The 14,107-nt window shown below is 32.6% G+C and overlaps 1 protein-coding gene across 9 annotated transcripts in view; it reads left to right on the top strand.

The window, feature by feature from the left end:
- The window catches only part of LOC120773499, a 251,749-nt gene that overhangs the window by 105,124 nt on the left and 132,518 nt on the right, over window positions 1-14,107 (top strand). For all 9 annotated transcript variants that reach the window (XM_040102449.1, XM_040102446.1, XM_040102448.1 and 6 more), the window contains exon 3: window positions 7,017-8,707. In XM_040102449.1, the coding sequence (XP_039958383.1) occupies window positions 7,308-8,707 (1,400 nt within the window). In that variant the 5' untranslated portion in view covers window positions 7,017-7,307. The remainder of the gene's footprint in view (window positions 1-7,016; window positions 8,708-14,107) is intronic.

The raw sequence follows: 14,107 nt of genomic DNA, 5'->3' as shown, positions 1-14,107 counted from the left end.
TTTTTTTTTACTCTAAAAATTATACTCACACTTTACAAAGTAATTTTAATAATCTTACTTTTATTTAAAATATGTTTGTAAAATTTTTTTTCGAAAACTCAAAAAATACCTTTAAAAATATCTAAAAAATATTTAAATTACTTTATTTAATTTTTATATTTTTTATATTTTTTTTAAAGCTCAAAAAACTGTAAGAACCATTCTAAAAAAAATTAAATAATGTAATTTTTGTTAAAAATATTTTTCAGTTTTTTTTGTGAAACTCAAAAGTCTATAAAAAAATCGAATGTTTGCTAAATTAGTTGTTGTACATATAATACTTTTTCCAAAAGCTATTAAAATTATATAAAAAATTCGGAAACTGTATAAAAATATTTTTAATAATTTTATTTTTATTTAAAATATCTGAAATTGTTTTAAAAAACTGTGTATAATTTGTGTATTTTTATAATTTTTTTTCCAAAACTTAAAAAGCAGTAAAAATGATTTACAGCGATTTTTAAAAATTTCATTTTTATTTAAAAGATTTTTTCATTTTTTTAAACTAGAAAAACTATAAAAATAAAATTTTTTCTTAAATATTAAAAAAATTCAAGAACTCAAAAATTAAAGAAAAAAAATTTACAATATTATTTTTATTTAGAATATTGCTTTTATGTATTATATTTTTTTTCAAAACTCAAAAAAAATTAAAAAAAAAGTTGCTTAAATAATCTCATATAAAAATTACATATTATTTATTGTGAATGTGTATGTATGCGTCATTTTTTTATCATTACTTAGGTTGGTAGAATAAAGAAACAACGCCATCTTTGAACGCCTGCAACATTCTCTCTGACACTTTACATACATACATTTGGGTTTTGTTTTCTTTTCTTTTTTGATTTTCTGGCCCAATGCGAGTTGAGTTGGCTGCAACAACAGCTGAAAAGTTCACAAATGCACTTGATAGTACGCACAGAGTGTGTAGGCGTGGCAGTGCGAGTGACACTGAGTTGACAGTTGTCATGTTAGTTGCAAGTTTTTTCTACAGTTATACAACAGTTATTTTTTACCATTTTCTTCAATGGCAGCCTGCAACAGCCTATGTGCTGGCAGGTTTTAGGTCGAGTGGGCTTTCAAGGTAGAGGTAAATTGTCACAACAAAACAAAATAAAAAATAGAAAAAGCAAAAGATATAAAAAATAAAAAAATAACACACAAAAACAAAAGCAAAAATATAAAACACAACAAGCTTATAAAAAAAACTTGCTATGAAAAAGCTAGAAAATAACCGCTCACAATGACAATAAGCTGCGTAAGAAACTACAAACTTTTGTTTATAAGCTGTTAACCAACTGCTAGACAGCAGCGTCGGCTTGCAAAAGTGGCCTAAAACGGCAGCTGCGGCGTTTGATTTCACGATACAACGGAGCAAAGACGATGAAGGTCAGCTGTCGTGTCTACTGAATGAGTGCAAGGCCAGTACGCAAGTGCAATTGACATTATATACAATAGAAAATATATTGTGCTGTGTGTGTGATACACAAACTGTATATAGATTAACTAGGCACAGGTGAAATTGTGCAGTCAAAAATCGTAAGCTTTAAATGCCTACTTTTAGGCTTGTAAGCCGATTTAAATTGCACGAAATGCGTGTAGCAAGTTGATAGGTTAGTTTTGGTGGGTGATAGAAGGCGTATGGTTAGTAGTATGGCAAGGCGTATGCATTATATGCTGTGGTGGTAGTATGACATGGCGTATGCGTAACATTCTGCGGTTCATATTATGACATTGCGTATGAGTAACCAAAATTTGAGAGAAGTGTACTTGGAACGAAAATAAGCTAATTTGTATCTTAAAAGTAAATATAAGGAATAAAATTTGTATTCCATTTATCTCATAAACGAATTTCGAGTTCAAAAAAAAATTGTTTAGTAAAATATGACCCCAAATTGAAAAATTATTTTTTTCAAAGTTTGAAAATGTTTGTCAATTAAAATTATTTTTTTTTTTAATTCTAAATTAAAAAGTTCTGATTTTTAGGGTTCCAGTTGATGCTAATTATAAAATTTGTCAATTTTTATAAATAAAAAATTCTTCTTTATAAAATTAAATTTTTTTACTTCTATAAGTTCAAGAAGCGTTAAGAAACAGTATATTTATATTTTCTTAAATTAAATTAATTTTAAATTACTATTGTGCTGGTTTTGTAAGATTTATGAGTAAATAAACTATTGCGTGACTCAAATTTTTCAAAAATTGGAAATATATATATCTATATTTTTCTATTTTTGATTTAGAAAAAAACAGTTTTTCTAATTTGTAATAAATATAATTTTTCCAAAGTGCAATAAAATTAACACACTTTTTTATTTAACAAAAAAAATTCCTAATTTTTTAATAAATTGCAGATTTTTCAGTTCCAATAAAAAGTTTATTTTTTTCTGCAATTTTTAATAAATTGCTTTTGCTTCCAATTCCAATTAAAAATTTTTTTTGACATTCTTTTCAACTTTTTTTAATTTTGCCTTTAGATTTTAACTTTTTTTCTCTTAAAATACTTTGAAGCTGTTAAAAATTTATTCATAAAGTTTATATTATTTATTTTTGGCGATAAAAAATTATATTAATGAAAATATTTATATAAAAATACATAACTTTCTTTTCCAAAACATTTTTTTTTAATATTTAAGCTATCATTTGCTATTGCGAAAACTTATACGACTTTTCAAGTAAAAATGTGAAATCAAGCAAAAAAAAATTATTATATTCAATTTTTCAAAATGAATCGAATAAAAAGCAGCTTAAAGCGCGGGTAAACTATGGACGAGTAGTGTGCACATTTGAAACATGGGCTACAACATAAATTTTTATCAAAAAAAATGAAAGTTTGATAGTGCTTTTTTTCACTCTGCATAAGGTGTATAGGGTGACATGACATCATTAAAAGCTCATTAACCACTGATACATGCCTACAATTAGGTACTTCCAGGCCTTGAAGGTTGTGCTGACCAACGAACTCCATATAATATAGTATAGTATGTATTAAATGAGAGTGACGGTAAATAAGAACAACAGCGTTACCTGAAAATAAAAGAAGAAAAAATATATGAATATATTTCATACTTAATGATCATAAAAAATTTAAACACGTTTTCTGGTAAATTTTTTTTAATTTTCGCTGAATTTTAAACTTAAATCTTTTTCTGATACTTCTTTTTACAAATATACTACAAAAATGCTGAAATATGGCACGCTTGCTGTAATTTTTTTGTACTCTCTGTATGTGAATTGATTTCTAAAGTCTTAGACATGCGCTCGACGCTGCACACACATCGGCACACACTTGAAAAAAACGGAAACTGTCGCACGTAAGCCAAATAATAAGGCGGAAAGCGCAAATATCTAGCAAAGGTGGCATAGCTTCTTCCACAGTTATCTCATGTGTAGATATATACATATATGAAACATATGTGCCGCTGCGGCTCACGCGTGCAAACGTGAGTGGCAGACACAAACGCCTCCGCATGACAAGCGAATGTAGCATGCCACGTAATGTCACGCCAGGAATAATTCACCAAAGCACGTATGCGCGCTACAACAATAACAACAAGTGCAATAATTACAGCAGCCAAGGTGGCACCTATATACGAATTTGCTGAATGCTTTGCGAAAAATCTGCCAATAAAAAACAGACACGCCAAAAACTGCGCAGAAATACACTGAAACGTGCCGAAGCAGTTGATTTGGCATTTATTTGTACGCTTCACGCTGTTGGCGTTATTTTTTATCGTAATTTTTATTTGCTATCCTGCGGGTGTTACAATTAGTGACACATCAATATTGAGAGGTTTATTGGAGGCACATATACATACAAATATCTGTATATGGGCAGAATTGCATGAAGGCAGCTCTGGTTATGGCAATTCAGAGAGAAATTAGAATGGTATGAATAAGATATAAACAAATTTGTTATAAAAGCAGGAAAAAGTTAGTTAATTTGATAAAAAATACTTTATAAAAAATAAATTATATAAACAAAAAGTTGGCTTTTCTAATATAAAAAACGAAAGATAAAAACAAGCAAAAACAAAATAAATAAAAATAATTTTTGTTTTAAAATATTTTTTCTATGTAAAATATTTAAAGTGAAAACTTTTCAATAATTTTTTTTTTTGTAAATAAATACGTAAAAAAGTAAATCATAACAAATTCTATACATTTTCTATGTAAAAAATTTAATGTGAAAAACTTTCCAAATCATAACAAATTTTATAAATAAATATTTTTCAATATATGGTATAGTTAAAATAAATTATTAAAAAGTGATAAAAATTAATTAAAAGGTATTCTGAAAGAAATAAATTTTTTTTGATGAAAAATACTGTATAACAACAAAATGGAATAAAACCTAAAAATCGATTCTTACAAATATTTTTGTGTAATAATTTGTCTACCTCTTTATTGAAAAAAGTTGGTTTTTAAAATTTCTTAATAGTTTTCAATTATAAGAAAGTATTTTTTTTTACTTTATAACAAGTAAATGGTATTATCAAAACTTATTTTATTTTTTTTTAGGTTCTTTAATAAATAGCCAAAAACTTAAAATAAAAAATAATTAGTTTTATTCTAATTTCTTACAAATATTTTTTGTAATAATTTTTTACCTCTTTATTGAAAAAAAGTTGGTTTTGAAATTTTTTTAATAGTTTTCAATTATAGCAAAAATATTTTTTTTCACTTTATAACAAATAAATGGAATATTAAAAAAATTAATTTAATTTTTTTTTTAAGTTTTTTAATAAATAACCAAAAATTTAAAGTAAAAAATAAAGACCATAAAGTATAGTGAAAGAAAAAAAATTTTTTTATGGAAAATTTTTTTATGGAAATTTTTTTTTTATGAAAAAAATATTTTTTTTTTTTTTACTTTTTTAAAGTTTTTTAATAAATTGCAAAAAATTAAAGTAAAAAATAATTATTTAACTTCTAATTACAAAAAATAACTAACAAATAAATGGAATAAGCAAAAAATTATTTAATTTTTTAAAGTTTTTTAATAAATAGCAAAAAATTAAAGTAAAAAATAATTATTTTATTTCTAATTTCAAAAAATTACTAAAAATCATAAAAAATTTATAAAAACAATTTTTCAATAAATAAGTAAAATAAATTATCACAAAAAAATATTTCGAATAATCTGAATTTCCTTCAAAAAAAAAAAAAATAAAAAAATATTTAAAAAAAAATTTGGAAAAATGTTAAATACAAAAATATTTAAAGCTCTAAAATCTTTTTGTCAATTTATGGATTCTATACCAAAAGATCTGCGTTGGCTTGGAGGCCAAGAATGAATCAGACAATTTGTGATATTCTGATATGAACGCTGTTCCAGTGAGGGCATTCCACATCGACTGAAATGTCAGTCGAATCGAAAGGCAGGGCTGAGCTATTAGGCAGTTATGGTAAAAACTTACCAGTCGCTATTTTCAAAATAATTTTAAAAATTATTTAAATTTTTTTTTTTTATTACATATATTGTCCGACTAGTCTTGCAATATGTGAGCGAGTGTTGGCATGATGGAAAATTATTGCCTCGTATTTAGACGCAAATTTCAGGCGTTTTTCGGCTCCGTTCTCTTCAATGTGAAAACTTGTTGTCGGCAGCGTTTCCCATTGATGCTTTCAACCGATTTTAGAAGCTCATATGTACATAATACAACATGATCTTCTAACCTCACCAAATGTAGAGCATCATTTTGGCGTCATGATTTTCAGCTTTGCTGTCAATTTGACTGTTTGGAAAGGTTTCAGATATGATTTTATGCGTTAAGGATTTTTGTAATGTATATATTTTTGTTCGCCAGTCACAATTCGATACAAAAGACGACTTATTTTTGTATCACTCAAACTACATTTTGGACTTATAGCCATTTAGCAGCCAATTTAATTTTTTTGAATGCATCCGACTGCGTTTAAACATTTGAAATTGGTTGCTTGAGTGACCTCCATAGATCCTCCGAACTCTTATTGTGCTTCGCAACAATCTTCGTTCAGTACTGCCCTTCCGTATCTTAAAACTATTTTGGGTACCCGAGGCGTTCTTTGTCTTGTCCATATGATGTTTAGTTAGTCTTAACCTTCAATAGCCAATTTGCTGTCCGGTCGTTAGTTTGTGAATTATATGAATTTGAGTGAATCAACTTTTGTTTTTATAAATAAAATGGAATAAAAAGAAATGTCGCTTGTTTATAAAATATTTCCTTTTGAAAGGAAAATATTCAGTTGAAGCGAAAACTTGGCTTGATGACGAGTTTTCCAGGAAAATCAACCTTCAAGGTTTGTTATTCTAAGTTCAGACGTGGTGAAATGAGCACCGAAGACGATGAACGCAGTGACCGACCGAAAGAGGTTGTAACCGACGAAAAAAGCCAAAAAGTTCACGAAATAATTTTGGATGACCGTTCAGACGTATTAAACCCGAATTTTTGCATTGATATGTGACAATGGATGAAACAAGGTTCCATTCTTTCTTTCTGAAGTCCAATCGACAGCCAACCGAGTGGAATGCACACGATAAATGTTATAAACAAGTTGGAGAGTCGCTAAAATCAGTTTACTACCCTCGAAGGGAACCATATTTAATAAAAAGAAACGAATTTATCACAAACATTGTGTGATACGATGTTAGGCCGGCGCCTTTACAATGGATCTGTTATTACTTTCATTTACTAGACTTGCTCTGAAATTCTCGAACGGTTTATGAATTTATATTTATAAACAGCGAAGGTCTTTTAAGGTTAATCAAGATTCTACTATTTTAAAGAAACCTTCAGCTCTATTTTGTAAGCAGAATTGTAAAAAATTGATAATGCAAATAATTTATGTAAACTTTGATCTTCGCAATTACCAAAATAACTATAATAACTTTGAATCTGCAAAGTAACGATTATTGAATACGTTTTTTCCTTACCTAAACACAGTTTTGGGCATATTTTTCTTAACTTTGTCTCTTTTTCATATTCTCTTTGCAGATCTTTACTACTGAAACCATAAAAAGAACAAACAAATATCGTCATACACCAACAAATCCAATTTATACGAATGCTTTTGAAAACCACTGTGAAATCTACCAAAAAAAAGTATCTAGCCATACGCATGGGTATTCAAAACTGAAGCTTATTTAATATCGTACCACAAAGATTCGATTTCCGCAGAAGTTCACACGCAAACGCCCTGCAGCGAGTTTTCCAGAACACACTCTGCCCCCAACAACTCTCGCCTCACTGGATAGCTGCTCGCAGTGAACACATCAAGTGCATACAATGTTTCACATCTCCGCAAAGGAGTCGAGACTATGCAATGCGAATAATAGTAAAACAACAACAACACCAAAAGCAGCAGCAACCACAACAACAATTACAGCAACACCACGAACGCATGGCAGCAACTCTAGCGGCGACCGCAACGCATGCCAAACCATCGACATACGCAAGTTGGCAGCGACAGCCGCGCAATTAGAGGCCGCCAGTAATGGGCAGCGCAGCAGTGTCGTGGGCACAACCGAAGCAACAACAGCAGCAGCAGCAGCGACGACGTCGGTGGGAGCGACGCACACAGCTACAGCACAAAATTGCAACAACAACGGCAACAGCATACACAGAAGTGGCAGCAAAGGCAGCAACAGCAGTGGCGGCTATGCAGCAGCAACACGATCAAGGTTAAGAGCAGCAGAGGACAACAAAGCAACAAAAACACCAAATAATTTAGTAGCACCAACAACAGCAACAGCCAGCGACAACAAGAAAACCACAGCAACACTACTTAAAATGCATTCCAACGCGACGCCGAACACGGAGCACGTCAACGCCGGCAGCAGCAGCAGCAATGCCAATACCGGCGGCGCAGTGGTGCTCAATATCGGCAATGCTGCGGAGTCGTTGCAGCGCCACGGCAGCGCGCGCAGCAAATGCAGCACGGGCAGTGGCGGTGGCCAAGCGCGCGTCGCACGTAGCAGTGGGAGCGCACGCAGCCGCAGCAGCAAGCAGCGAAAAACTAGTTCCTCAAGTGCCAAGGGTGCTGGCGGTGACAGCACAACAAAAACTACAACAACAACCAGCAACAATCCTACTAGCAATAAGTTAAGCGCCGGCAATGCCGAGCGCGATACGCCGCCGCCACCATATACAAGTCAGGCGCACGCTAACGCGCGCAACTCGGTGCAACGCACGAGTAGCAAGCGCAGCACAAGCAAAGCGGCTAATCAACAGCAGCCGCAGCAGCAGTCAGAAAATGGTGGCGCGTCCACACGCGCGACGCAGCAAAATCGTGACGCGCGCCAATCGCAATCGTCATCGTCGCGTGAGCGTTCACGTTCGCGTTCGCGCTCGCGCTCGCGTTCGCAACAGCGCAGTGATGAGGAGCGCGACGCGGCAGCAGTGAGCGCCGCGGCCAGGCAACGTCGGCGCCATGGCAGTCGAAATTCGTTGGCGAGCGTGGAGCGCAGCAAGAAGCGCGTTGAGGAGGAGGCCGATGATGATTCCTACACGTCATCGTCCGGCGTGAGCTGCAATGGTTCGTGCAGTTCGGATGATGGCGACTCGAATAGCACGACGTCGAGCGGCGAACCAAATTTGCCATATCCGGGCTTTCCTGAGATCTCTTTCCTCATATTGTCGCAGGACTCGCGGCTACGTAACTGGTGCTTGCGACTCATCACCAATCCATATCCTTTTCAATAAATAATTAAAAAAAAAAAAATAACTTTTTTTCAGCAAATAATTTTCAGTGTGGTTTTGAGCAGTAAGTAATTATGTGTGCGTCTAAAAGTATGCAATAAATATTTTCTTTTTTTTTCTTCTAAAAGTGCGCAATGAAATTTTGTATGGAATTAAAATTAGTTATTATATTTTTGCTCCCAAAAGTATGCACTGAACTGCTTTATGGTTGAAATATAATCTGGGAAGCATAACAAAAATATCCACTATCCGCTTTTAATCTGTTTTCTCAACCGAAACTACTTCATAAAAATGTAAAATTGTTCGAAACGCTACGTGCCAGAAAGTATGCAAAAGAACAACAAAAAAACTTTGCTGCTCTACACAGTTTTCAGGCACACAAATTCCTGTTTGAAAATCATTTATTTTCCTCAATTATTCGCTAAGTGAAACTAAGAAAGCGCAAACAGTATGCAAAGAAAGCAAAACCAGATATTTTACCAGATTAGTTGATACGCTCAAGCAGAATTTAGAATTTTTCCATACCAGTTTTTTGGTGTTGTACGAATTCAGCGATAAAGAAAGAACGAAGAGCGCACACAAATCAAATAAATTAAAAGTTAATCAAATGCGATTTTAGACAAGCGGCTGAGGTAGCGCAAAAAGTTGTTGAAGAAGGAAGAGGAGTGAAAAAAACGATAGATAAGTGGGGAAAAAGAAAGTGCTGGCTCGAGAACGTAGATGGTTTCTGATAATATTATAGCGCAGCGAGCACTAAAAATCATTAAGAATGTACCTTTTTATCTGTTATTTTCTTCAACACGCGTCATCTATTTCTTTTTGAACAATCAGGTATAGCTTACCTTTAGATGCTAAAAATATTGACTTAAATTAGTTAGTCCCAGACCAGAATATCAATAATCGAACTGACAACGAATAAGCTATAAAAGACAGTGAAGAAGAAATACCAAGAAACAAGGATTAATCTATTTTTTAGTCTCATTTCTCTGCTGAGTCTGACAAACTCATCAAGTTCAAGACTGTAAGGTCTATCAGAATTGCAGTGAGCTTCAAAGTATGATAAATGTGAGCAATTTCTCAGAGAAAGTATTACCATAGTTGGCACATAATTTAGAAGTAAAACTCTTACAGGCTTAAGCTTTCAGGTTAATTTCTCGAACTTAGATTCTTTCAGTATATAAAGTAAGCTTTTTATGCATTCATTACAGCAATATTTTCTTTGCTATCGCGATACAATGTAAACAGAAATCATGTCCAATATTTTTGAGGTCTTTTCCTTTGATTTAATTTTGAAAGTATGATCTTTAACGGTTCTCATCAATGACCCGTGTACTCTATCATAAACATACAAGCTCGAGATTGGTTGGTGGTTAGACAGAAGAGAAACGATGCCTGCAAGTGCAGGAGGGATCAAATCCCATACCGAGGAGATCCGATAAACCTGTCTATAAGGCTGCAGATCTACAGCGCATACTTTTAATAACACTTCATTCTGGTTCTAAAATCTTTCATAAGCAGTGCAACTTAAAATTTTGCTTTTACTTCAGCAACGTATAACTTCTACAGCGCACTCTAAAGCCTGCTATAAAAAGCACTGTACCTATTCTGGAAATCTTAACCTTACTGCTTCATATCCCAACTCTGAATGTTTTTAGAAACGTACTGAATATCATCAGGCAAGCAATGAACTATATGATATATGTATGTAGTTGCAACAGCATGTCTTTTACTTTGTCTTCCTGCACGCTAAAGACTTCAGTGTAGTCTTGAACCATTAGCTAAGAGCTTTATTTCTCGTAAGTTTTTTGTTAGTTTTTTAGTTGAAACAAAATGCCACAAACAAGTTGATAATCGCTGTCAAAGAAGTTAGTGTAGGCTCTACTTAAGGAACTAATCTTCAGTACAACTCACAACAGTTCATGAAGTTTGGTTGGTTTTAAGTTCTAGACCTGATCTCTACTAGTATATAAAAATCATTTTTAGACTTCGACAATCTTTTGTGATGCCATAAAAACACCTATTTTAGGATATCTTTGAAGATCATTATTATATACGGTTGAGAATGATCAAATGAGAATAAAGATCATTCTGTTCAACGATCATTGATATAAGTTAATAAAAATATTAGTCTACGAAAAATATAAACATAATTAAGTCCTTCTTTATTGATGTAGACCACGCTTCCGCGGTTACTGCCGATGCACTGATGAGTCTTTATTCATTGGAAAAACTCTCCCTGAAATCTGAGAGAGATCAAGTTTTTGCAAAAATTGTTGATTCTCAACAAGTAGGTCTAAGTTTGCAAGCCACTTTCACAATTTTATCAGAATATACTCTTCAAGGCTCCAACAGTCCGATCGAATATCCCTCGCACACTTTCATTATGACTTATGCATGTTATATTGAGTAGACAAGAGGAACAGCACAAAAAGTCTAAGAAACAAACAAGAATTCAAAATTTTATAGAAACAATAATATCAAGAGTAAAAATTAAAAAAACAAACTAAGGAATTAGTACGATACATATGTACATATGCACATCGAAACAAGGAGTAGAGCCTCTGCAATATAAAAAACCTTACGTTTATATGAGAATGCAAGAAATTTGTCAACCAGTGGAAAAAAATGCCATAGCAACGGTTAATACTTGTAGTATTTCAATAGAGTAAACAAATTCTTACGATATGTCATATACAAATGAAAATAAGAATATTTATACCCTTAGTTTGCTACGAAGTTTGTTACAGAACTGGCAGCAACTTCGGGGAGCATATCAGTTATATACATACATATCTAAAAGATCAGTGTTGCGAGCTGAGTCGATTTAGTTATATCTGGCGGTCCAGGACGCCAATGAAATCCTCAGTTTTTGAGATATCGACCGGAAGTTTGGCATACGTTCTTTTCTCTTTAAGGTTAAGGTTAAGGTTAAGGTTAAGGTTAAGGTTAATGTTAAGGTTAAGGTTAAGGTTAAGTTAAGCTAAGTTAAGCTAGGTTAAGGTTAAAGATAAATTTAAGTTAAGTTAAGTTAAGTCAAGTCAAGTGAAGTAAAGTTAAGTTAATTTAAGTTACATTAAGTTAAGATAAGTTAAGCTAAGTTAAGTTAAATTTAGTTTAGTTTTGTTAAGTTAAATTAAGTTATGTTAAGTCAAGTCAAGTCAAGTCAAGCCAAATCAAGTCAAGTTAAGTTACGTTAAGTTAAGATAAGTTAAGTTAAAGTTAAGGTTAAGTTAAGGTTAAGGTTAAGGTTAAGTTACGTTAAGTTACGTTAAGTTAAGCTAAGTTTAGTTAAGTGGGGTTAAGTTAAGCTAAGTTAAGTTAAGTTAAGTTAAGTTAAGTTTAGTTAAGTTAAGTTAAGTGAGGTTAAGTTAAATTAAGTTAAGTTAAGTAAATATAAGTAAATATAAGTTAAGATAAGGTTAAGTTAAGGATAAGTTAAGGATAAGTTAAGGTTAAGTTAAGATAAGCTAAGGTTAAATAGAACTAAAAAGTTAACTTAGGTCGGATTATATAAAAATTGTTCAATTCGGACAACTATAGCATATATGTAGCTACCATACAAACCTACTTACCAAAATTTATTTAAATTCGTTATACACCCTTCTATGCTTTAAGAACTGCTGGTGTGAATGGTATTGTACCTTCTGTTCAGCTGAAGTTAACTTTTTACATGTTTTTACCGTTTACCGTTTTTTTACCGTTACTTACGAATAACCTGCAGTCACATACAATTTGTGTGGACCAACGGGCCGTTGACAACGATAAGCGTGCGAGTACATAAGCACACGTTTCTTTGCATGAATGTGTAAATCTATGTACATTAATATGTATTTATGTATGTATGTACTGTAGTTATACATATGTATGTTTACAACCATATGTTTTTTTTTTTTCAATAAATGCCATTGCCGGTAACTATTTCTCCACTGCATTGTTGCTGGTTTCATTGCCTGCACCGCTGACTGCTTTTCAAGCCTCACTGCCAACGACATACCTGAGTATAAGTAACAACAACAACAACAAAACAGCATGTGTCGCAGCTACAAACTCCAGTCAGTTGCAGCGCATGAACTGTTGCTGGCTGCTTCGTTGCGCTTTGTTGCAGGTAACTGAGCGAGTTTTTTATGTAGCGGAAGCGGAAATAAAAATCAACCATGGTGAAATATGTTTATTTATTTTTATTTTATATATGTATATATGTATATATTTCTTTATTTTGCGTCGGGAGCACTTATTTGGCGCACATATTATAACGGTATGCTAGCACATCCCCAGCTCCGCACAGGCAACGCTACACATAAACGTGTGCACTTGCCGTAGCATACTTTTAGGGTACGAAATAGTTTAACGTATTTTATTCCGCTTTTTTAACGCTTGCATTTTATTTGCCTTATTTATTGCATTTTCCAGTATTTTTAGTTTGCGCTTTTCAATTTTATTTTTATTTGTTGTAAATTTTTTATTTTCTTCTTTTACATTTTTCCGCTTTCTGTTCACATTTTCAGGTTTATTTAATTTCAACCGTTTCATGCCAAGGCCACTGCGTTAATTGGAGAATCTGTGGGGCATATTTGTTTGCTCTTTTCCATCTTTTCATTTTATTTATGACTTGGCTCGTATATTTAATTCAGTTTTATCTTTGACGCTGCAGTGATTTTAAATTGAAAATAATTTAATGTAAGAACTTTCTCACTTTCGTTGGCAACGAAAGCTGAACTTAAGTGACTGGGGTTATTTTTTATGAATAAATAATATAAAAAATATACACAAACAAGTAAAAGCGGCTGCACCGAAGTTATTATACCCTTCACAGGCAAAATATCGTTATTTTGAGTTTGATCGGTCAGTTTGTGTGGCAGCTATATAATATAGTGATCTGATCTGAACAATTTTTTCAGAGATTATAGCTTTGACTTCTGCAATAGTCTGTGTTAAGTTCCGTGAAGATAACTCGAAAAATAAAACAATTTGTCCTACCAAGACCATGATTAAGTCTCGTTCAATTTGTATGGTAGCTATATGTTATAATGGTTCGATCTGAACAATTTTCATGGAGATTGTAGCCTTGACTTTGGCGATAGTCTGTGCAAAGTTCTATGAAGATATCTTGTCAAATAAAAAAGTTTTCCATACAAGAACTTAACTTCGATCGGTCAGTTTATATGGTAGCTATATGTTATATTGGCTCGATCTGAATAATTTGTTCAGATATCATAGCATTTCCTTAGACCATAACTTATGTCAGATTACGTGAAGATATCTTGATAAATAAAAAACTTTTCCATACGAAGACTTGATTTTGACCTCTCAGTTTGACGAGCACGCGCTAAAACACATGAGACCCATTACTGTAGTTGGCAAGTCTGCGAAGAACTAAAATTTTTCTA

Source organism: Bactrocera tryoni, chromosome 4 (genome assembly GCF_016617805.1).
Source record: "Bactrocera tryoni isolate S06 chromosome 4, CSIRO_BtryS06_freeze2, whole genome shotgun sequence".
Taxonomy (NCBI): Eukaryota; Metazoa; Arthropoda; class Insecta; order Diptera; family Tephritidae; genus Bactrocera; species Bactrocera tryoni.
The sequence above is the reverse complement of the archived record's forward strand: the minus strand, read 5'-3'. Positions and strand labels throughout refer to the sequence as shown.